We start from the raw sequence: 23289 nt of genomic DNA, 5'->3' as shown, positions 1-23289 counted from the left end.
ATCCACCTCAGTCCCCCAAAGTATTGGGATTATAGGCATGAGCCCCTGCACCCAGCCATAATTACATGCAATTTTTGTCAGTTATACGTCAATAATGCTAGAGAAAAAGAAAAGAAGGCATCTTACAAATGGCAGTAGTTATGTTTCCAAGTGTGTTCCTAAGGGTATGGTATGGTTGATTTGTGGATCCATGGCAGGGTGGACAGATAGCAAATAGCTATGAATTGCAGACCAAAAACTCACAGAGGTTACCCAAATCAGAGGTTATCAGCTAGTAAAATTAGTTCAAAAATGTATTCTGTTTCACACATTGCATTTCTTTCCTGTTTTGGGTTTTTTTTTTTTTTTTTGAGATGGAGTCTTGCTCTGTCGCCCAGGCTAGAGTGCAGTGGTACAGCCTTGGCTCACTGCGACCTCCAGCTTCGGGTTCAAGTGATTCTCCTGCCTCAGTCTCTCGAGTAGCTGGGATTACAGGCGCCTGCCACCATGCCCAGTTAATTTTATATTTTTAGTAGAGATGGGGTTTCATCATGCTGGCCAGGCTGGTTTTGAACTCTCAACCTCAGGCAATCAGCCCACCTTGACCTCCCAAAGTGCTATGATTACAGGCATGAGCCACGTGCCAGCTAGGCTTTTTTTTTTTTTTTTTTTTTTTTTTTGAGGTGGAGTTTTACTCTTGTTGCCCAGGCTGGAGTGCAATGGCATGATCTCGGCTCTCTGCAACCTCTGCCTCCCGGGTTCAAGCGATTCTCCTACCTCAGCCTCCCAGGTAGCTGGGATTACAGGCGTGTACCACCATGCTTGGCTAATTTTATATTTTTAGTAGAGATGGGTTTCATCATATTGGTCAGGCTGGTCTTGAACTCTTGACCTCAAGTGATCCACCCACCTTGGCCTCCCAAAGTGCTGGGGTTACAAGCGTGAGACACTGCTCCTGGCTGCATTTCATTTTTTAAAGTTGATTGTCAGTAGTTAATTGGGACAGTTCATGATAAAATCTGGAGTGTGGGGGCTTGTAAATCATTCTATTATAAAGATGCATTCACATGTATGTTCATTGCAGCACTATTCATAATAGCAAAGACATGGAATCAACCTAAATGCTCATTAATGATAGACTGGATGAAGAAAATGTGGTACATATATACCATGGAATACTATGCAGCCATAAAAAGGAATAAGATCAGGTCCTTTGCAGGCACACGGATGGCACTGGAAGCCATTATCCTCAACAAACTGATGCAGGAACAGAAAACCAAACACTGCATGTTCTCAGATATAAGTGGGCGCTGAATGATGAGAACACATGAACCCGGGGTGGGGGGAACAACACACACCAGGGCCTGTCAGAGTCGGGGGTAAGGGGAGGAAGAGCATCAGTAAGAATGGTGATGGGATGATCTATGTAGCAAACCACCACGGCACACATTTACCTATGTAACAAACCTGCACGCCCTGTACATGTACCCCTCAACTTAAAAGTTGAAGTAAAATAAATAAGGTGATTCTCATCACAAATGCAAAAAAAAAAAAAAAAACTTGTTTATAATTTTCTGAGCCTAGAACCTAACTCTATGTAGTACGTAAACACAAGGCCTTTTTGCATGGCTTTTTCCAGGTTAATTTTTCCAGAAAAGCAACTACCACTTATGTCAAAAGAAAACTGTACTTTGTTTTATTCAGAATTGGAGTTTTTCACCACTTCAGAAGATCCTGTCACCAAGGGCAACAGCACTTACAGTCTTTGAGTGACTTACACAGCACGTGTGGTTCAGTCTGCCTGTTGTAGCTATTGTATGTGTGATGATTCCATATATAGGTGCAAGCAAGTGACACCTTCATAATATCTTACCCAAGCAATGTACGAAACAAAGTACATATTACCTACATTATAAATTATTTTCATTATATATATATATATATTTTTTGAGACAGAGTCTTGTCACCCGGGCTGGAGTGCACTGACACAATCGTGGCTCGCTGCAACTTCTGCCTCACTATTCAAGTGATTCTTGTGTCTCAGCCTCTTGAGTAGCTGGGATTACAGGTATGCACCACCATGCCCAGCTAATTTTTGTATTTTCAGTAGAGATGAAGTTTTGTCATGTTGGCCAGGCTGGTCTCAAACTCCTGGCCTCAAGTGATCTGCCCACCTCAGTCTCCCAAAGTGCTGGGATTACAGAAGTCAGCTACCATGCCCACTCCCTATTTCTCCTTTGTATTATACTCCACTGTAATATAATGTACCATTATATATCTTTGAAATTGTTATACAGAAGATGTGATAGATTTTTTTTTTTTTTTTTTAAAGAGAAAGAGAGAGAGAGAATAGGAAGGAGGAAAAAGGAAGAGAAAGAGAGAGAGAGAATGGGGAGGAGGGAGAAGGAAAAGAAAGAGGGAGAGAGAATGGGAGTATTGCTTTCTTGCCCAGGCTAGAATACAATTTAGTAATGGGTATTGAAAACCTCTTTTATACTGATAATTATACTTGATGATGTAGTCAGGAAGGAATAAGGGAAGAAGATAACAAACAGCCAACCAATATTTAGTTTAAACCTATGAAATGCTATGCGATTACTGAGGAGTGATTTACTTCCAATTATATAGCCACCTTTGGAATAGGTGTGAGGTGGTAATGTATGTTTTGTGTATTTGAAGTGGAGAGTTCTATAAATGTTTATTAAGTTTACTTGTTCCAGGTCTGAGTTCAAGTTCTGAATATCCTTGTTAATTTTCTATCTTGTTGATCTATAGAATCGTTAACTCTTCTTGTTGCATTGATCCTTTTGCCATTATGTAATGTCATTCCTCGCCTCTTTTGATCTTTGTTGCTTTAAAGTCTACTTTATCAGAGGCGAGAATTACATCTCCTGCTTTTTGTTTATTAGTTTATTTTTACTCTCTGTTTGATTGGTAAATCTTCCTCCTTCTCTCTGAGTCTTTGTGTATTGTTGCATGTAAGATGGGCCCGGATGCAGCATACTGATGGGTTTTGGCTTTTTATCCAATTAAAATATATATAAGTTTAATACCGGCGTTTGATGCTAGCTGGCTGTTTTGCCCATTAGTTGATGTAATTTTTTTATTGTGTTAAAGTTCTTTGCTTTTTGATATATTTTTGGGAAGGCTGATTTTGGTTGTTCCTTTATATGTATAATGCTTCTTTCAGAAGCTCTTGTAAAGCAGGCCTGGTGGTGGTGAACTCTCTAAGTACTTGTTTGTTCGCAAAAGATTTAATTTTTCCTTCGCTCATAAAGCTTAGTTTGGCTGGATAGGAAATTCTGGGTTGAAAGTTCTTTTCTTTAAGGATGTTAAATATTGGTCCCCACTCTTTTCTGGCTTGTAGGGTTTCTGCTGAGAGATCTGCTGTAAGTCTGATAGGTTTCCCTTTATGGGTAACCTGACCTTTCTCTCTGGCTGCCCTTAGTATTTTCTCCTTCATTTCAACCCTAATAAATCTGGCGATTATGTGCCTTGGGGTTGGTCTTCTTGAAGAATATCTTTGTGGTGTTCTCTGTATTACCTGGAGTTGAATATTACCCTGCCTTGCCAGGTTGGGAAAATTTTCCTGAATGATATCCTGAAGAGTATTTTCCAACTTGGATTCATTCTCTTCATCACATTCAGGTACACCTATCAGACGTAAATTAGGTCTTTTCACATAGTCCCATATTTCCTGGAGACTTTGCTCATTCCTTTTCATCCTTTTTTATTCATTCTTGTCTTCTCGTTTCATTTCACTGAGCTGGTCCTCGACTTCTGATATCCTTCCTTCTGCTTGATCAATTCGACTGTTTAAACTTGTGCATGCTTCGCGAAGTTCTCGTGTTGTGTTTTTCAGCTCCATCAATTCACTTATATTCTTCTCTAAATTGTCCATTCTCGTTAACATTTCGTCAAACCTTTTTTCAAGGTTCTTAGTTTCTTTGCATTGGGTTAGAACAAGTTCTTTTAATTCACAGAAGTTTCTTATCACCCACGTTTTGAAACCTGCTTCTGTTATTGGAACACACTCGTAATCTATTAAGCCTTGTTCCGTTACTGATGAGGAATTGCAATCCCCTGTAGAGGGAGAGGCATTCTGATTTTGAGTATTCTCTACCTTTTTACGCTGGTTTCTTCCCTTCATTATATATTTGTCTGTCTGTCGTCTTTATAATTACCGACTTTCTAACTGGGTCTCTGACGTCCAACTTGTTGATTCCCTGCGCCGAAATCTGAGCAATCCACTGAGCCGGCCAAAACAGTGGTGTTAAGATTGATGGTGCTTTTCTGCCCGGGAATCTCCGGACTCTGCACCAAGAACTGGCGTGCTAAGGCACCAGCAAAACCGCCACGCCGGCCACAAGAGTTGCCCTGGCGACCCGTGGAGCTCCTCCACTGGGAATCTCCTGGTCCGTGAGCAACTGATATTCGTCTGAAAGTGTGGCGTCCTCTCGTTCTTTGCGCTTTCACTGGGAGGTACGTGCCTGAGCTGCTAATCATCAGCCATCTTGGATCTCTCCAGATGTGATAGATTATTAGAATAATCATCCTAATTAATCATGCCTACTGGGTCCACACCCCTTTGCAATGTGACTTTGCTACTTCCACCAGCTAGGAAGAACTGGAGTCTGTCTTTTATGTGTTCATCAGTTCTTTGTGACTTCTGAGTTGCTTTGACCAATGGAACTTGGTGAAAGTCATGTTCCAGAAGGTCTTGGCTTTGCACTTTTGCTTTTACCCTCTCGGAAGGCTGCCAGAGACCACCATGCTGTAAAGGAGCTGGTATGGCCCACTGGAGGATAAGAGGCCACACGGAGGAGAACCAAAGTGCCCCAGGTGGCAGGCAGCACCAGGGCCCCAGACACTTGAGATTGAATTGGACCTTCCAGCCCAGCCCAGTCACCAGCTGAACGCAGTCACATGAGTGAGCCCAGGACAGAGCAGCAGAATGGCCCAATCAGCCCAGCGTCATGAGAAATAATAAATCGTTGTTATTTTAAGCCACAAAGTTTTCAGGTAGTTTCCTGTACAACAGAGTAATAAGGTAACTGATGAATAGGTTATATTATATCAATTAAGCATTTCATTTCAGGATAGCAAGAAGCACACTATACAATGCTATGGCAAGGGAGCACTGGGCTCAATAGGGTCATGGCTCTAATTATTTCTAACTGCTTTTAAAATAAAACCCACTTTCTTTACTGGCCCATGTGATGGTATGGCTGCTGCGGGGCTGACCTTGTCAAACTCACCTCCCATCTCTTTTGCTCACTCTGCCCCAAACATACTGGCCTGTTTTTTGTCCCTGGAAGAGGTCACAGAATTTGGCAGTACTGGGTCATTAGTAAACTTGAGTTACACTAGACATAGTGAGCATTTAGATGCCAGAGTGCCACAGCAAAGAAAGAATGGGGCTGGGCGCGGTGGCTAACACCTGTAATCACAGCATTTTGGGAGGCTGAGGTAGGCAGATGGTCTGAGTTCAGGAGATTGCGACCAGGCTGGGCAACATGGTGAACCCTCCTCTCTACTAAAAAAATAAAAAATATTAGCTGAGCGTGGTGGTGTGGGCCTGTAGTCCCAGATACTCTGGAGGCTGAGGCAAGAGAATTGCTTGAACCTGGCAGGTGCAGGTTGCAGTGAGCCGAGATCACGCCACTGCACTCCAATCTGGGGGCGACAGAGTGAGACTCCGTCTCAAAAAAAAAAAAATAATAATGGTAAAAAGATGCAGGTGAGGTGATTCACTGACTGTGTCAGTGAAAACAAAAGAAAGAGAAAATAACCTAGATGAGGGTCAAATATAAGGACTTGACAATGTTACTTATCTATAACTTATATTTTTCCTGATTACAAAGGTAACTCATGCTTCTTTTGAAATTTTTTAATGTAGCCAAAATGTTGGAATATTAAATATAGGTGAGCAAAGGGTCCAAACTTTCATCTTTTCCCATCTTCCACGTGATTCTTCACTTATTAGCTAACGAATTTAGATACTATTATCTGCATTCTGTTTCCTTCGGCTTGTTGTATACATACTGCATAAAACACTATATACACAGGAAATGTCTGTACAATATCTGTTGTTGGCCACAGGGGTACTTCCACCAGCTATTTGTATAAAGCAATCATTTTCTGTTATTTATCTTTCGCAGAGTGTATTTGTTTAACACAATATAAAATACTGCTAGCACCCAGCTAATTTCACAGCAAAATTAGAAGGCCACTGGCTGTATTTGTAGATTGTCACTCTAATGCCATACAGATGCCTCTTAAAAAATCTCAATTACTTTTTTTACATGATTGAAAACGACCATTTGGGAAAGGGCTAAATAAATCTATTTCACTTGTGAAATTCACATCATGAAATGTGCAGGGTCTTGATCTAATTCTCAGGCTGAAATAATTCATGGAAATCATGTGCTTAAGGTTTATTTTTTCAATTGTCATCTCCACCAAAAATTAAGGATTAGAGAAACATCTTTGCAACCCCGGTTCAAGCGATATTCCTGCCTCAGCCTCCCGAGTGGCTGGAATTACAGGCCCATGCCACCACGCCCAGCTAATTTTTTTGTATTCTTAGTAGAGATGGGGTTTTGTTATGTTGGCCAGGGTGGTCTCAAACTCCTGACCAGTGATCCACCTTTCTCGGTCTCCCAAAGTGCTGGGATTACAGGCATGAGCCACCGTGCCTGGCCAGCCCTGACTTTTGAGAATCCATATTCATTCATTCATTCATCCAATAAAGACTCATTGAGTTCCTACTATGTTCCAGGCACTGTGAGGGCTGCGTCATAGGAAAAAAAAAAATCAGAAAAATAGTGAAGTCAAGTATAAATAACTAGACATCAGCAGTTTAAAGGCAAAACAAAAATCAGCAAGTATTTTTGAGCAACTCAATATAAATGCTATTTCAGGATACAATTTGAATGGCTCTAATAAACAACAAATCACGCTGCTATGTAAGAGCCGTTTGGATGCAAGTTCAGTTGTGGGTGACAGATAAGAATGCTCCAGTTATGTAATTTTGGTTGGAGGCCAGTCATCATTCAGTTTAAGCATCTATTCCCAATAACAGGATGTGAGGAACAGCTGAATCAAGAAAATGCAAATCTGTTGTGTAGATCTGGATAACGGGAGTTCCACTTGGGTCTCACAATATGTTGAAATGGCAATAATGTGATTTTTAAGCCTTCAAAAATAACCCACAAAAGACTACATAACCAGGGGGGAACACAGAAGGAATCGGATTTAATTAAAAAATTCTAAGTCAGGAAATGAAGAAAGTTAATAGTAATTCACCCACCTTGCATATTTGTAGCATTCAAAATACTGAGTTTCCTGGCAAGGCGTGAAAAGCAGAGGAGGAGGAAGCTAACGTTCCTTGGGGTCTGGAAGCATCATTCATTACTTCCCCTCTTCTTCCCAATGGCAGGAGCAGGTCTGCTGTCCTTTTAATAGTTGAGGAAACTGAGGCTCACGGATTGCTTAGGGCTATGCTGCTAGGAAGCGGTCCAGCAGGATTTTGAATTCCACTGTGTCTGCCTTTCAAGCTTCTGCACTCTTACAAGTGAACAGGTTTGTTGTTGTTTTTGAGAGGCAGTCTCACTCTGTCATCCAAGCTGGACTGCAGTGGTGAGATCACTGCAACCTCCACTTCCCAGGTTCAAGCAATTCTCCTGCCTCAGCCTCCCAAGTAGCTGGGATTACAGGTGTCTGCCACCATGCCTGACTAATTTTGGTATTTTTAGTAGAGACAGGGTTTCACTATGTTTCCCAGGCTGGTCTCAAACTCCTGGGCTCAAGCAATCCTCCCACCTCGGCCTCCTGAAGTGCTAGAATTACAGGCGTGAATCACCATGCCTGGTCACACATGAACAGTTTTAAGAACCCACATTTTCTACATTCCTTGATCATTCATTATAAAATTTAAACTTTAATGCTCTGCTCAAGCACCCCAGAGCATCTGATATTTAGACTGTTTTCATTTAGTCTCAGGAGCAGCTCATCTGTAGGATGTCAATGATGAAATAAGAGTTGGCACAAGGATGCCTCATTAATTTCTAATATAATTAGACATTTCTCTGGTTCTTTAAAAGCATTTTATCACTGCTTAGAGGCTGGAAACTGTTGCTAGCCCCCTTGTTACAAAATTATTTATGGGCAAATATTAGATACGCAACCTTCATGTAAAATCTTAATTACGGCCCTTTCAGCTGATTTTTGTGCCCTCTGAAAGGGTATAAATTAGAAGAATAATGGCCAAGTAAATTAGCATAAAGGTTGCACAATGGAATATACATGAACCAAGGTCTAGAAATGAATTCCCAGCTATAGATCCACTGTAGCTATTTCTCCTTATTCATTCTTACTGCAGAGGAGTGAAAAAAAAAAAAACAGACACAAGGGGAAGAAAAATAAAAACAACTTTAGTTCATCATTATGGCTCTTCTAGGACAGGACCATGTCTTGTCCCCTCTTGTGTGCCCAGGGGTCTGGCCCCATGTTCAACACACAGCAGTGCTTAATGAATGTTTGTTGAACAGAACTAAACATGGGCGACTCAACCTGCTTGTAGATATTCTTTTTCTTTTTCTTTTCTTTTCTTTTTTTTTGAGACGGAGTTTCACTCTTGTTACCCAGGCTGGAGTGCAATGGCGCGATCTCGGCTCACCACAACCTCCGCCTCCTGGGTTCAGGCAATTCTCCTGCCTCAGCCTCCTGAGTAGCTGGGATTACAGGCACACACCACCGTGCCCAGCTAATTTTTTGTATTTTTAGTAGAGACGGGGTTTCGCCATGTTGACCAGGATGGTCTTGATCTCTTGACCTCGTGATCCACCCGCCTTGGCCTCCCAAAGTGCTGGGATTACAGGCATGAGCCACCATGCCCGGCCTCTTTTTCTTTTTTTTGAGACAGGGTCTCCCTCTGTCTCCCAGGCTGGAGTACGGTGGTGCAATCTCGGCTCACTGCAACTTCTGCTTCCCAGGTTGCAGCGATTTTCCTGCCTCAGCCTCCTGAGTAGCTGGGATTACAGGCGCGTGCCAGCAGGCCCAGCTATTTTTTGTATTTTTAGTAGAGATGGGGTTTCACCATGTTGACCAAGATGGTCTTGTATCTCCTGACCTCGTGATCCGCCCACCTCGGCCTCCCAAAGTGCTGGACTACAGGCATGAGCCACCTCGCCCAGCCGACATTCTTTACATGTATGAAAACAAAGATTATTCCACTGTGCTCATTTCATTGTTTGATCATTATATTCCATCCTTTGTTCAATCCAATGAGGCAAAGTGCACTGAATATACTTTGGTCAACAGCAAGAGAGAAAAAAGTGATACAATTGCTGACATGTGACTCATGAGGTATTTTTCCTCATTTAGCGGCAGAACCGAAGGCAGAGAGACAAAGCCATCTGACAACGGCATGGCCAGGCTGAGGGTCTGCTCTGGGACCACTCTTCAACCCACCCTCACTCCCATTCCACTCAGCCATACCTTGCACCTGTTTAACCACAGGATACCTACCAACTGTATCACACCACGATTTGATACAATTTCTGATGATTATCATAGCAGCAGTCAAAACACAGATGACGGGGGAAGGTCAGTTATGAGTAGTGGACAAGAACTAAATTGTCAGGCAAAGCCAAGTGAACAAATGAAAAACAGATAAGAATTAGAAGCAGTTTACATTTGATAACCGAAGGCAAGTGAGCAGTCTGTTCTTCAGAAAATAGCTATGAATGAAAAAAAATCAGTATCTCTGGGAGCTATTTTGAGGACAGCCTCCAACTCCCATTTACTGGGAGGGATGGAAACCCAGGCTTCAGGATCACCTGGGCCTTGGTTGGAGATGTGTGCTGTTTGTTGCTTACTAGGTGACCTTGAGTAATGCTCAACTTCGCTGCGTTCCAGGGCCATCGTCCATAAAAGGGACGTGATGGAAAAGATAATCTGGTTCAGAAGGTTATTGTAAGAGTGAAACAAGGTGATGGGCATAGGAAGCATTTGACCAGTGCTGACCCACAGTGAGCAACTGATCAGTGAGAGAGCTCCTCTTTTTGCCACCATGCCCAGCTAATATTTGTAGAGAATGGGTTTTGCCATGTTACCCAGGGTGGTCTCGAACTCCTAAGCTCCAGTGATCCACCCGCCTCAGCCTCCCAAAGTGCTGAAATTACAGGCATGAGCCACCACACCAGGCCCTCTCTGACTTTTGATACAATTTTTGATGATTATCATAGCAGTAGTCAAACCACAGGTGTCAGGAGAGCAGTTATCTGGATTTAATCATCAGTACCCGAATCACTGACATTTACTTTACCAGCTTTTTCTGTTTACAGTCTTCATCGGCATAGTGCCCTCTCATTAGTGAAAATAAGGGATCTGATCATTATGGTCTTCCAAGGTTCAAATATGGCAACCACGTCTATAGTAGCACGTCAGGAGAAAGAGGGGGGACTGAAGTCCCCAGATTTGAATTTACCAGGCCTCTGTGTCAAAACTAGGATTTCTGACAAAGCAATATGAGGAAAACCCTACAACTGAATCTTTGTTGGGGCGAGAGATGTGAAGCCCCCACCTGCAGTTCTACCCGCAAGGGCTACATGATGGCTGAATTGCATTTAAGAGAGGAGGGAACATGGCCTTGCTGAGCAGGCCATGCAGGCCGAGAGCCAGAGCTCAGTTGTTCAGGATCCAGAAGGGGTCTGAAGAGCGAGCATGGGGAGGGGGTTCCTGGAGGGTCCGAAATGCCTCCAGAGTGGATTAATGAAGTATTGCTTGATAAGTGCCAACAAAATCCCCTTTCCCTCCTTCCCATGAGAGGACCCAGAAAACAAACCTTCCTTGTGAGATCACTGTGGAGTTGGGTGGTTTTTCTGGGAACTGGAACCAGGTCCTGAATCAGGACTCCAGATGGCCGAGGAACAAGAGTGAAGCCACTCAGGCAGCAGGTGTAGCCCACCATATCTGGGAAGTACCTATACCACTGTATCACTAAGATAAATAAGCTAACATGTATTGAGTTCTTCCCAGGTTCCAGGGACTGGCCTAAGCACTTTACATGAGCTACCTCATTTCATCAGCATAATAATCCCGTGAGCAGTTGCTATGATCATTCTCATTTTACATGTAAGGAACTGATAATGGCTCAGAAAGATGAAATGACTTGCCCTAGGCTGTGCAGCCAGTCGGGATGGAGGTTCAAAATCGGGTAACTTTGACTCAAGTGTTGTTCTTAACTGCTATGCTATAAATCAAGACCCAATTTGCTAATTACTTGCATAATTAATATGATGTGGGAGGGGTCAGGCTGTGCTATTTGGCCCCCACTGCTCTCCTCCATCAACCAAACTCATGAAATAGATGCACATCTTCTTCCCTCACCCCTCCAGGGAATTTCTCCCGGGACGAGTCCAATAGAACAGCCTTCCCAGATAGAAGGAAGCTGGGTTTTGGTCAAGGACATAGTAACAGTGACACACCCTGATGTGTAATCAACCACTCACTTATTTACCATTTATCAAAGGCCAACTCTGTGTTCACCATGTGCTAGGCATTGGGTAGCATTGACTAGAGATATAAAAATAAATCAGAGAATCTGTCCTCAAGGAACTTAAAAGATGGGGTGGTGGAGGGAGACAGACATGCATAAATTAAGTATATGTGGGCTAAGAATGTCTTAATTAAGGATGTCTTAATTTGCCATAAAATGAGGAACAGATGAAATCCTCTGAAATCTGAGAGCTGGGATCAATTACTTCTAGTTTGAGCCCAGCAGGGAAGTGGAAGCTTGAGAGGAAAGTTATGGAGCTGAGTTTGGAAAAGCAAGTAGAACTTAAATATGCAGAGAAGAGGAGCTTGGGGATTTTTTTTCCGAAAAAAGCAGGAGCAGATGCACAGAGGCCGTTAGGTGGGGGCTAGTGCAGGGAACTCTGAGTGGTTCTGCTTGGGTGGAGGGTACCATCGGGAAGGGGGGCACTGGGGAGGAGGGAGGGAGGGAGAAAGGAAGGAAGGAAAGAACCAAGGAACAAATGAACTAGGCAGAGCCTTGAAAGCTGGGCTGAGGGCTAGTGACTTCATTACGTGGATCTACTGTTGTCCAATGGTGAACCACAGCCCAGAGGGAGATCCCAAATTCTTCCTTCCTAGGTATGCTACCCAAATTCTGATCAATGTCTCATCATCCATTTCTGTCTCAAGTAAAGACACAACTGTCATGGTGAGGCCTGTCAAAGGAATGTTATGCTAAGTGGATTAAGTGGCAGGCAATTAGGGGGAGGTAGAATATGGAGTGATTAAGAGGCAAAGGGGGCAGGATACCGTCAAGGCACTAATGAGGAAAAACTGAGTATTTGCTAGAATATGTGGAAACTTTAACTCCTCGGTATATAGAAGTACCAGCACAGCAGTATGCAGCTCTTCTCAGATGGGGACCCCGTGCTGAAGGGCAACTACTTGGGTGATATCATTAACTATGAATAATTTTATAGACCCTAGGATGTGTCAAAGTCACTGAGGCTTACACCGTAATTACTGCCAATTTTTTTTAGTATCATTTTTTTTTTCTTGTTCTGTTTCCAGGCTGGGGTGGGTGGCATGATCATGGCACACTGCAGCCTCAACCTCCAGGACTCAGTTGATCCTTCTACCTCCTGAGCAGCTGGGACTACACCAGCTGGTATGCACCGCTAGGCCTGGCTAATTTTTTTTTTTCTGTAGATACTGGGTCTCACTTTGTAGCCCAGGCTGGTCTTGAACTCCTAGGCTCAGACAATCCTTCTGCCTTGGACTCCCAAAGTGCTGGAATTATGGGCATGAGCCACTGTACCCAGCCTGTAGTATCATTTTGAATCATTTAATCTAGATTTGAGTCCTAACTCTGCCATTCACCCTTGATCACATTTCAGGCCTCTGTGTCCCTCCATTTCCTCCTCTGCAGAGTGCAGATAATAATAATAGAAGGAAGCTCACATGGCTGGGGAGAGCAACTGCAATAATGGAAGATAAAGCACTCGGGAAAGTGCTCGGCACAGAGCGAGTGCTTGGTCAATATCAAATGTTGTAATTTTACTCTATTCATCTGGATCATCCAAAATTCTAGAATTCAAAACTGTGCAGGAAGCACATACACCCAAAGTATCACGTGAACTATGGAAAAGAGGGACCTTCTAAGGGTATCTATGTGGGGGTAGGCCAGGATCGGAACTCGGTTTGTACAGATGATTCTCTGCAGTGCAATGTTAACTGTTATTTACTGAGCACTTACTGTGTTACAAGCCTCTCTGCAAGCAATTTACATTCATGACAGTTGGCATGGAATAGAGAGAGGCCAGGGGGAACAGTCAATTCAGAGCCAGTAGAAGGAAGGACAGTTTTGTGGGATGTTTATTTTGAGTTGGGGGTCTTGCTGTTGCCCACGCTGGAGTGCAGTGGAGTACGTTCCTTGCAGTGACATGATCATGGATCACTGCAACCTCAAACCTCTGGCCTCAAGGATCTTCCTGCCTCAGCCTCTTGAATAGCTGGGACTACAGGTATGTGCCACCACACCTAGCTAATTAAAAAAAAAAAATTTCTTAGAGGCTGGGCGAAGTGCCTCATGCCTATAATCCCGGCACTTTGGGAGGCTGAGGCAGGTGGATCACAAGGTCAGGAGTTTGAGACCAGCCTGGTTAACATGGAAACCGCATCTCTACTAAAAATACAAAAATTAGTTGGGTGTGGTGGCATATGCCTGTAGTCCCAGCTACTCCAGAAGCCGAGGCAGGAGAATCACTTGAACCCAGGATGGGGAGATTGCAGTGAGCTGAGATCATGCCACTATACTCCAGGCTGGGCGACAGAGCGAGACTCCATTCTCTAAAAAAATGTTTTTTAGAGATGGGGGTCTCAATATGTTGCCCAGTGGTCTTGATCCTGTCATCAAGCGATCTTCTCACCTCAGCTTCCCAAAGTGCTGGGATTATAGGTGTGAGGCATTGTGCCCGGCCAAGGAGAGCTCTAATCAGTGCACGTAATAAACAGAAGTCGAAGACCCAAGAAACCTGGTGGATGCCAAACTGCACAGGAGAAGGGCAGGCAGGAGGCCAAGCAAGGCGGAAAACCTCTCCGGAGTCCAAGTGGCCAGACAGATGGCAGCGCATGTATGTGCGCAACTAGATGGTGTGGCTGGAACTGGCTAAGTGACCCCAAACACAGGCTTTCCCTCCCGAAGGGGTCATCTGGAGAACAACTTGATGGTACCAAGATAATGAGCGATCATCTGATAATAATGAATTATTTAGAATCCTAAAATAAATCCTGCCGAACAACTGACCTCAAAACATTTTTCTTTCTTCGCTTGATGAAGCAGGCTAGCCATTCCAGGAAGCAGAACAGGAAAGATGAAAGTTTCCAAATATTCTTTGGGAGAACCTAAAAGAAACAAACAAAAATTCCTGCTGCAAATCCCCAGTGGCCCAAGTTAATCTGGCAGAAATGTTTACTTTTGAACCAGAAAAAGGTACTGTCCATTCAGTCACATGATCTTAGATGTTATATTTTTCTCCAGACTGCAGAGCTGGGCTGTATTACTAAAGTAACTTAAAATGTCCCTCTGAGCCTCTGTAGTCTGGTCAAGATGTAGGAAGTATCCTACATAAGGCCAGGTCCATCAGCTTGTTATGACCCCAAAGCAGGAATAGCAAGGGGGCCAGTGTGGCCAGAGAGACAGAAACAAGGGGAATGTGGTGGGAATTGGAACCAGAGAGGAACTGGGAGTGAGAGTGTAATGGATAAGGTATTATGGTCAGAGTAATAAAGGCAGTGGTCAGTCAAGGCCCAAAGCATGCAGGAGGCACAGAACAAACCAGCAGGAGACGGTCTGGCACCGGGGAGGGCCCAAGGAACTATGACTCAGATCTGCAGTCTACACCTCTGGCTTCTACACACCAAGCAGAGAAGCATGATGTTTTCTTCTGCTTTTTACTTTTTTTTTTTTTTTTTGTAAAAAAGGCTGGAGTGCAGTGGCACAATCATAGCTGACTGCAGCCTGGACCTCTTGAGTTCCAGCAATCCTCCCAGCTTAGCCTCCCAAGTAGCTGGGACTACAAGTACATGCCATGACGCCCAGCTAATTTTTTTTAGTTTTTTTGTTTTTTTTTTTGAGACGGAGTCTTGCTCTGTCGCCCAGGCTGGAATGCAGTGGCGCGATCTCAGCTCACTGCAACCTCTGCCTCCTCCTGGGTTTAAGCAATTCTCCTGCTTCAGCCTCCCGAGTAGCTGGAGTTACAGACGTGCACCACCACGCCTGGCTAATTTTTTTTTTCTTTTGAGACGGAGTCTTGCTCTGTCGCCCAGGCTGGATTGCAGTGGCACAATCTCAGCTCACTGCAACCTCCACCTCCCAGATTCAAGCGATTCTCCCACCACCACCCCAGGCGAAATTCTGTATTTTTAGTAGAGACAGCGTTTTACCATGTTGGCCAGGTTGGTCTCGAATTCCTGACCTCAAATGATCCCCCCACCTTGGCCTCCCAAAGTGCTGGGATTACAGGCCACCATGTCTGGCCCTAATTTTTTATTTTCATTTTTTATAGAGATGTAGAGATGAGGTCTTCCAGGGCTCAAGTAATCCTCCGGCCTTGGTCTCTCAAATTGCTGATATTACAGGCATGAGCCATCACAGCCAGCTACATTTGTTTACTGTTCTCTTTTCCTACTTTTTATTTAGTATAAAATCAAAGTATGCTTTTTGTTACTTATTTTCTTTATACTTTTTTAACCTTAAAGATACATCAGTGAAATAAAGGACATTTAAAAATAAAACAAGAACACATTCTTTCTTATGTATGTGGTATCCTGAGATCTGTCTGTCCACCTCCATACCCACCCTTTGGTTCTGCAATGTTAAAAGCCCCAAATTATAAAAGATGGCATCTCCCTTACTCACATGTTTTTGGGTTGACTGTTTCCAATTTGTCTTGAGGACAGGGTGTACGTGAGATCATGGTGAAATGTGAAATCGGAAAATAGTGCTCTGCACTGAAGCCGTGCAAAAGCATTTCCTCTACTGGCGCAACCTGGAGGCAGGCAGGAGAGGGAGGCAATTCATTCGAACAGTTCAAATAATTGTATTTTCTTGTATAATCTTATAAAGGAACAAAATTCTACATCAGACTTTAGGTTCAGGGGGGTACACTGAGCACAAATCGTTGTCTCCCTTCCCTCCTGAGACACCTATAAATGACAAGGCATAAACCCCTCACAGAGAAAAGGAGGAACGTCTGTGGATGAGAGATTTGTAAACATATCCAAAACACCAGGGATGAAGCCTCACTCAAAAAGCAAGAAGCTCACGCCTGTAATCCCAGCACTGTGGGAGGTTGAGGCAGGTGGATGACCTGAGGTCAGGAGTTCAATACCAGCCTGGCCAACATGGTGAAACTCCATCTCTACTAAAAATACAAAAAGTAGACCAGCATGGTGGTGGGTGCCTATGATCCCAGCTACTTGGGAGGCTGAGGCAAGAGAATTGCTTGAACTCGGGTGGTGGAGGTTGCAGTGAGCTGAGATCATGCCACTGCACTCCAGCCTGGGCAACAAGAGTGAAACTCCATCTCGAAAAAAAAAAAAAAAAGCAAGAGTGGAAGTAACAGTCACAGGAGGAAGCTGACCCAGAGGACAGACGTCGCTCTTCCTATCAGATCCGAAAGGGGTGCAAGACTCAAGTTGGCAGGCATTGCACAGGGTGGGAACAAGGATGGAATGATATACGGTGAGGTTGGGTGGAAATCCGGCAGGGCTAACGTGGCCTGCTGTCCACACTCCCCTCAGGCTTCTGCTCCCTCAATATCATGAAGCTGTGTTCATACCAGCATTGGATCTCCAGCTCCCCCTGCTCTCCAGGGATTCTTACGTAAACCAATGAAACAGCCTGAAAAGGAGTAGAACACTTAGAACTGCTTAGGGCACCATGATGGTGGCAAAAGAAAAAAAAATTAGGCTGGGTGCGTTGGCTCACACCTGTGATTCTAGCACTTTGGGAGGTTGAGAAGGGCAGATGGCTTGAGCCCATGAGTTCCAGACCAGCCTGGGCAACACAGACCTCATCTCTACTAAAATTCAAAAATAATTGGCCGGCAGTGGTGGCATACGCCTGTAGTCCCAGCATTTGGAGGCAGAGGCAGGAAGATCACTTGAGACCGGGAAGTTGGGGCTGCAGTGAGCCCTGATTGCACCACTGTACTCCAGCCTGGTGTGACAGAGTGAGACCCTGTCTCAAAAAAGAAAGAAAAAAATTGATTTGGAGACCCCCCTGCCCAATCCCAAAATACCGACTCTCTGCCTGTTCATCTTAAAGAAAAGTCTGCCAGTGGACAATCACTCTTCATGAGCACCCAGTCAGTGTTTTGCTATTCATGGAAGAGACCCATCCAGAAAACAAACTCACATATACAGCAGTAGAAGAAAACCACACCAGCTGTGATATTGTGATGGTTAATTTTCAGTGTCAGCTTGACTGGAGTAAGGGATACCTAGGTAACTAGCAGAGCATTATTTCTGGGTGTGACAGCAAGGGTTTTCTGGAAGAGACTGATGTGTATGTTGGTGGACTGAGTGGCGATCTATTCTCAATGTGGGCAGTTACCACTGGATTGGCTGGGGGCCTGGAAGGAACAAAAAGGTGAGGAAGGGTGAATTCTTGCTCTCTTCTGGAGCCAGGACACCCTTCTTCTCCAGCCCTTGGACCTCAGAACTCCAGGTTCTAGATTCCAGGGCTCTTACTGTAGTCCCTGGGGCTCTCAGAGGCTAATTAGGCCCAGCCAGATTTCCACTTAACCCTGCCATGTATCATAAACCGAAGCTCTCAGATTGGTAGTTAACACTGTTGTTTTTTCCTGGCTCTGAGGCTTTTGGATTTGGACTGAGCCACTCTAGCAGCTTCGCTGGTTCTCCAGCTTGCAGACGGCCTACTCAGTCTCCATAATCATGCAAGCCAATTACCCAGTAAATCCTCTCTCATATATGTATCTCTCTATATATATATCCTACCGATTTTGTCTCTCTGGGGAACCCTAATATACCAGCTATATAGAAAAATCCACTGAGGACCATTGTACATTTTAAACAAACAATTGGATCTCTTTGTACAGGTCAAGAAGACTGTAGTACAAAAGGTGAAGAGCAATATCTACTGTTAGAACAACTGACCCTGGAAGAAGCACAGAGAGTTCAGGGAAGAGAACTGTGATTTGTATCTGTGGAGAAACTTGAGAAAGAATTGCATCCATAAAGCAAGAACGGGATGCTAGGAGATAAGGAACAATCACAGAACAAGACGGTTTTTAGACACGAGGTCTCTGTCACAGGCAGCTGCACTGATGGCAGTTACTAGAAGTCCAGAAACAGGTTTTGGTTCCATCCCTGCTACCATACTCAAGTCTCTTCATCTCTCAGAGTCTTGCTTTTTAAAAATTTTAAACTCTTAAGCTCCTATCTAATTCCAAGGTAGACTTCTTCATGAGGGTCTCTCTTCCTGGCTGCACTGTCCTTTGCCCTCTCTCCTTAGCACAGTCTTCATCTGGTCTACCCAGGAAGGCAGAGAAACTTGCTCTAACTGCAACTATCCCCACCATGGACATGGTGTTAGATCCACTGCAAAGGCCTTTCTCATCCAGGATCTCATGTGAGCCCCACAGAAGCCCTGTGAATTAGTCAAGGATCATCTGTCCCATTTAATAACTGCAGAAACCCAGCTGGATGCAGTGGTTCACACCCATAATCCCAACATTTGGGAGACTGAGGCAGGCAGATCACTTGAAGTCAGGAGTTTGAGACCAGCCTGGACAACATGATGAAACCCTGTCTCAACTAAAACTCCCAGGCATGGTGGCGGGTGCCTGTAGTTCCAGCTACTCAGGTTGCATTGAGCTGAGATTGTGCCACTGCACTCCAACCTGGTTGACAGAGCAAGACCCTGTCTCAGAAAATAAACAGATAAATAAAATAGATGCTGAAACTAAGGCTCAAAGAGGTTATGTGATACCCCCTAAGTCACACTGTTAGTATTAGCACAGGGATTGGCTCCAAGTTTCTGGTTCTCACTCTGGCGTCCTCCTTTTCCCACCTCCTGAACTTATACGCTGTCTGACATTCACAAGCTATCCGTGCTATTCTCATTTAAGAACGTCTTACTCAGGTTGAGGCCTGGGTAATACTCACAGTAATCACAGGTTCTTGTTTGACTTTATATCCTTCTGGAAAGGGAGGCTGCTCAGCTTCATACTCTAAAGGGAAAGGGAAAAAGATCCTCAAGTCCATACTTCACTGTAGTTTCTGGTATAATTTCCTTTTCCGAATAAAACATTCTTAAATTTTATTTTGGCTGGTGGTGTACAGAAATGAAAAAAAAAAAAACTAGTCTCATGACAGGTTAACATTTAATGTAATTTAAAGTTAACATTTAATGGTATGTAAAGTTGGTAAGAGGCCGGGTGCAGTATCTCATGCCTGTAATCCCAGCACTTTGGAAGGCCAAAGTGGGAGGATCACCTGAGGTGAGGAGTTCGAGACCAGCCTGGCCAACATGGTTAACCCTGTCTACTAAAAATACAAAAATTGGGCCAGGCTTGGTGGCTCACGCTTGTAATCCCAGCACTTTGGGAGGCTGAGGCGGGCGGATCACCTGAGGTCAGTAATTTGAGACCAGTCTGACCAACATGGAGAAACCCTGTCTCTACTAAAAATACAAAATTAGCCAGCTGTGGTGATGCACGCCTGTAATCCCAACTACTCGGGAGGCTGAGGCGGGAGAATTGCTTGAACTTGGGAGGCGGAGGTTGCAGTGAGCCAAGATTGCACCATTGCACTCCAGCCTGGGCGACAAGAGTGAAACTCTATCTCAAAAATAAATAAATAAATAAATACAAAAATTAGCTGGGCATGGTGGCAGGTGCCTGTAGTTCCGGCTACTTGGGAGTACTGAGGCAGGAAAATTGCTTGAACCCGGGAGGCAGAGGTTATAGTGAGCCGAGATCTCGCCACTGCACTCCAGCCTGGGAACAAAGCGAGACTCCATCTCTAAATAAATAAGTTAAATTTAAAAATGAAGAGATGGTTGGCCTCTCACATGAAAGAGTCGAGGCTTTATGAGGCTTTATGTAAGAGTCTGAGACTGTTTCCTAGAGGACACAACTTCAGGTTTGACAACATGATGGAAAGGAATTAAGGGAGGAAGAGAACGTGGAGGTTGGTTAAGGGAAGACACTGAGCACACGCAGAGGACAGGCTAACACAAAGAACAGACCACATAAGTTCTAGGGTTGCAACAGCTAGGACTGAGAGAGGAACAGAAAATGCTTATGGCCTGTATTCGTTACATCTCTAAAGCAAACACTGATAAAAATATTTCTGGAAAGGTCAGTGTTGCCAAGGCAATTGTAGAGTCACTTGCAGTCATGAGGAAAAATTAATTTATGGTCAGGACCGTATTGATGGCATACAGTCATATGGACACAAGTTTTATTTGATTACCTCGTTACTTGTCAGACAGTACAGCATTTCCTCCACTTCTCAACTTTTTTTTTTTTTTTAACTCCTAAGCATCGGCTGGGGACAAGTATGTCAGGTTGCAGATTATAAGCAATTTATTTCTCAATACCAACTCTATTTGTTTCTTATTGTTGTGTAGCAAATTAGCACAAACTATCGACTTATAGGAACATGAATTTATTAACTCACAATTCCCTTGAGTCAAGAGTCTAAGAATGGATTCAGGGTATCACAGCCAAAGCTATGATCTTTGAGGGTTGGGCTCTTTTCCCAGGCTCATTGCTTGTTGAATTTTAGTTTCTTGGCCGGGCACGGTGGCTCACACCTGTAATTTCAGCACTTTGGGAGGCCAAGGTGGGTGGATCACCTGAGGTCAGGTGTTTGAGACCAGACTGGTCAACATGGTGAAAACCCATCTCTCCTAAAAATACAAAAGTTAGCAGGGTGTGGTGGTGTATGCCTGTAATCCCAGCTACTCAAGAGACTGAGCCACAAAAATCACTTGAACCTGGGAGGTGGAGGTTGCAGTGAGCCAAGATCTTACCATTGCACTCCAGCCTAGGCGACAGAATGACACTCTGTCTCAAAAAAATAAAAAAAGAATTTTAGTTTCTTGTGGTTGAGGTCTGAGGTCCTTGCTATCTTGTGGTTGTCAGCTGGGGACTCTCTCAGCTCTTAGAAGGCACTCTCAGGTTCTTGCCATGGGTAATGCACAACTTGGTTACTGCTACTTCAAGGGCAGCAGGAGAATCTGCTCTGCTCTGACTTCTGACTTCTTTTAAGGGCTCACTTGATTAGGTCAGGCCTGCCTACAGTAATCTCCCTAATTTAAAATCAGCTAGTCAAAAGCTTTAAACATATCTGGAAAATAGTCTGTCATATCTAGATTAGTGTTTGATTGAAAAACTGAGGTGTATGCATAGGCGGCAGGAATCTTGGGGGCTGTCTTAGAATTCTGCCTACCGTACCAGCCGCAGCTCTTCCATATTTTTTCCTCTCAGGCATGCATGTAAATTCACCCTTCTTCTCCAGCTGCCTTGGGAACCACTGATATAGTGTGAAAACTGCTTATTTGAGTTTAAAATGTTGTATACATTTATTCTTCTGTCTGATTAAAAAAGCAAGACATACATACTGAAAGAAAATTTCAAATAACACAGGGATGTCTTATGTAAAGTGTAAAAGTCACACCTAATCCTGTTGCAACCCTAAAACCATTGTTAGATATGGAATAGATCCAATTTTTTTTTTTTTTTTGAGATGGAGTCTCGCTCTGTTACCCAGGCTGGAGTGCAGTGGTGCAATCTTGGCTCACTGCAACCTCTGCCTCCTGGATACAAATGATTCTCATGCCTCAGCCTCCCGAGTAGCTGGGATTACATGTACCCGCCATCATGCCTGGCTAATTTTTGTATTTTTAGTAAAGATGGAGTTTCACCATGTTGGCCAGGCTGGTCTCGAACTCCTGACCTCAAGTGATCTGCCTGCCTCAGGCTCCCAAAATGCTAGAATTACAGGCTTGAGCCACCACGTCTGGCCAGTAATGACTATCTTTTCTAATAGACTGTATGTTTTGGGAGGGAAATGCCTGGATCTGTCTGTCTTACCATTATTTCCCCACAGAATACTTGCAGAATGAATGAATGGGTGGATGAACAGAAGAAACTACATCGTAAGTTACTTTTGATGTCTTTTTCATTCATTTATATTTATTGTAAGCCCATCACCTGCCATGAACCATTCTAGGTGTTAAATATGGGTCTCCTTTCAATGCTGCTACACACACGATGTGCCACATTTATTTAACCAGTATATTCTTAATGGGCATTTGGGTTATTTCCAGTATTTTATTATTATAAATGATGTTTCAGAGAACATCTTTATACAAATATCATTGATCCATAAAGAGGTATTTTGGTATAATTAATTCTTAGATGTGGAATTTTTTTCTATCAAAGGAGAAAATAATTTAAAATTTGGGCCAAATTGCCAAACTTTTCTCCAAAAAGTTTATAACCATTTGTACTCCTAATAGTGACACTGCCTGTTTCTCTAATCAATCTTATACATTAAAAAATTTTCAACACCTGTAAAAGAAAAAAATGCTGTTTTGCTTTTATTTGCATTTCTTTATTACTTGTTATTATATTTTTTCCAGTGAAATCTCTCAGGAGTTCACTTTAATGGAAAAGATACAAATTTCTTCATCACATGATCACAAAAGACATACAGTTGAAATGATTATATAGAAGTATGAAGTATGGGAAAATACTTTGCTTTCAAGACAGTCTGATGTATTTGTTACTTAAAACCTCTGTAATGTTTGAGAGAATGTAACATATTTGATAATGTCAGTTTTGGATTTCAATCTGAAACGTGATTACAGGCTGATGCTTTTACATTGAAAGGCATAGAAGAATTTAAGTTAGTAGAGTACTGAACTCTTTAAAACCACTTGATTTACCATAGTTTAATTTAATTCAATTTACAAAAGTTGTTTTGGTGCTTAGAAAAATGTGCTTATCTGCTCCATTCTGCATTAGAAATGCTTAAGGAAATCAGGGACCAGGCATAGATTACAGGCTCACACCTGTAATCCCAACACTTTGGGAAGCCAAGGTGGGCAGATTTTTGGAGCCTAGGAGTTCAAGACCAGCCTGGGCAACATGGTGAAACCCTGTCTCTACAACAAATATAAAAATTAGCTGGGTGTAGTGGCACATGCCTGTAATCCCAGCTACTTGGGAAGCTTAGGTGGGAGGATCACCT

At 43.4% G+C, this 23289-nt stretch overlaps 1 protein-coding gene across 2 annotated transcripts in view; it reads right to left on the bottom strand.

The window, feature by feature from the left end:
• The window catches only part of IQCK (IQ motif containing K), a 145129-nt gene that overhangs the window by 115264 nt on the left and 6576 nt on the right, over positions 1 to 23289 (bottom strand). For both annotated transcript variants that reach the window (XM_012464676.3, XM_064362552.1), the window contains exons 2-4: positions 19192 to 19256; positions 15920 to 16049; positions 14306 to 14403 (exon numbers count right to left, since the gene is read on the bottom strand). In XM_012464676.3, coding sequence (XP_012320099.2) covers positions 14306 to 14403; positions 15920 to 16049; positions 19192 to 19256 — 293 coding nt within the window. The remainder of the gene's footprint in view (positions 1 to 14305; positions 14404 to 15919; positions 16050 to 19191; positions 19257 to 23289) is intronic.

Source organism: Aotus nancymaae, unplaced genomic scaffold (assembly GCF_030222135.1).
Source record: "Aotus nancymaae isolate 86718 unplaced genomic scaffold, 86718_ANA_hifiasm-v0.15.2.pri h1tg000049l, whole genome shotgun sequence".
In the NCBI taxonomy this organism is placed as follows: Eukaryota; Metazoa; Chordata; class Mammalia; order Primates; family Aotidae; genus Aotus; species Aotus nancymaae.
Note: the sequence above shows the minus strand (reverse complement) of the source record. Positions and strands in the feature narration are given on the sequence as shown.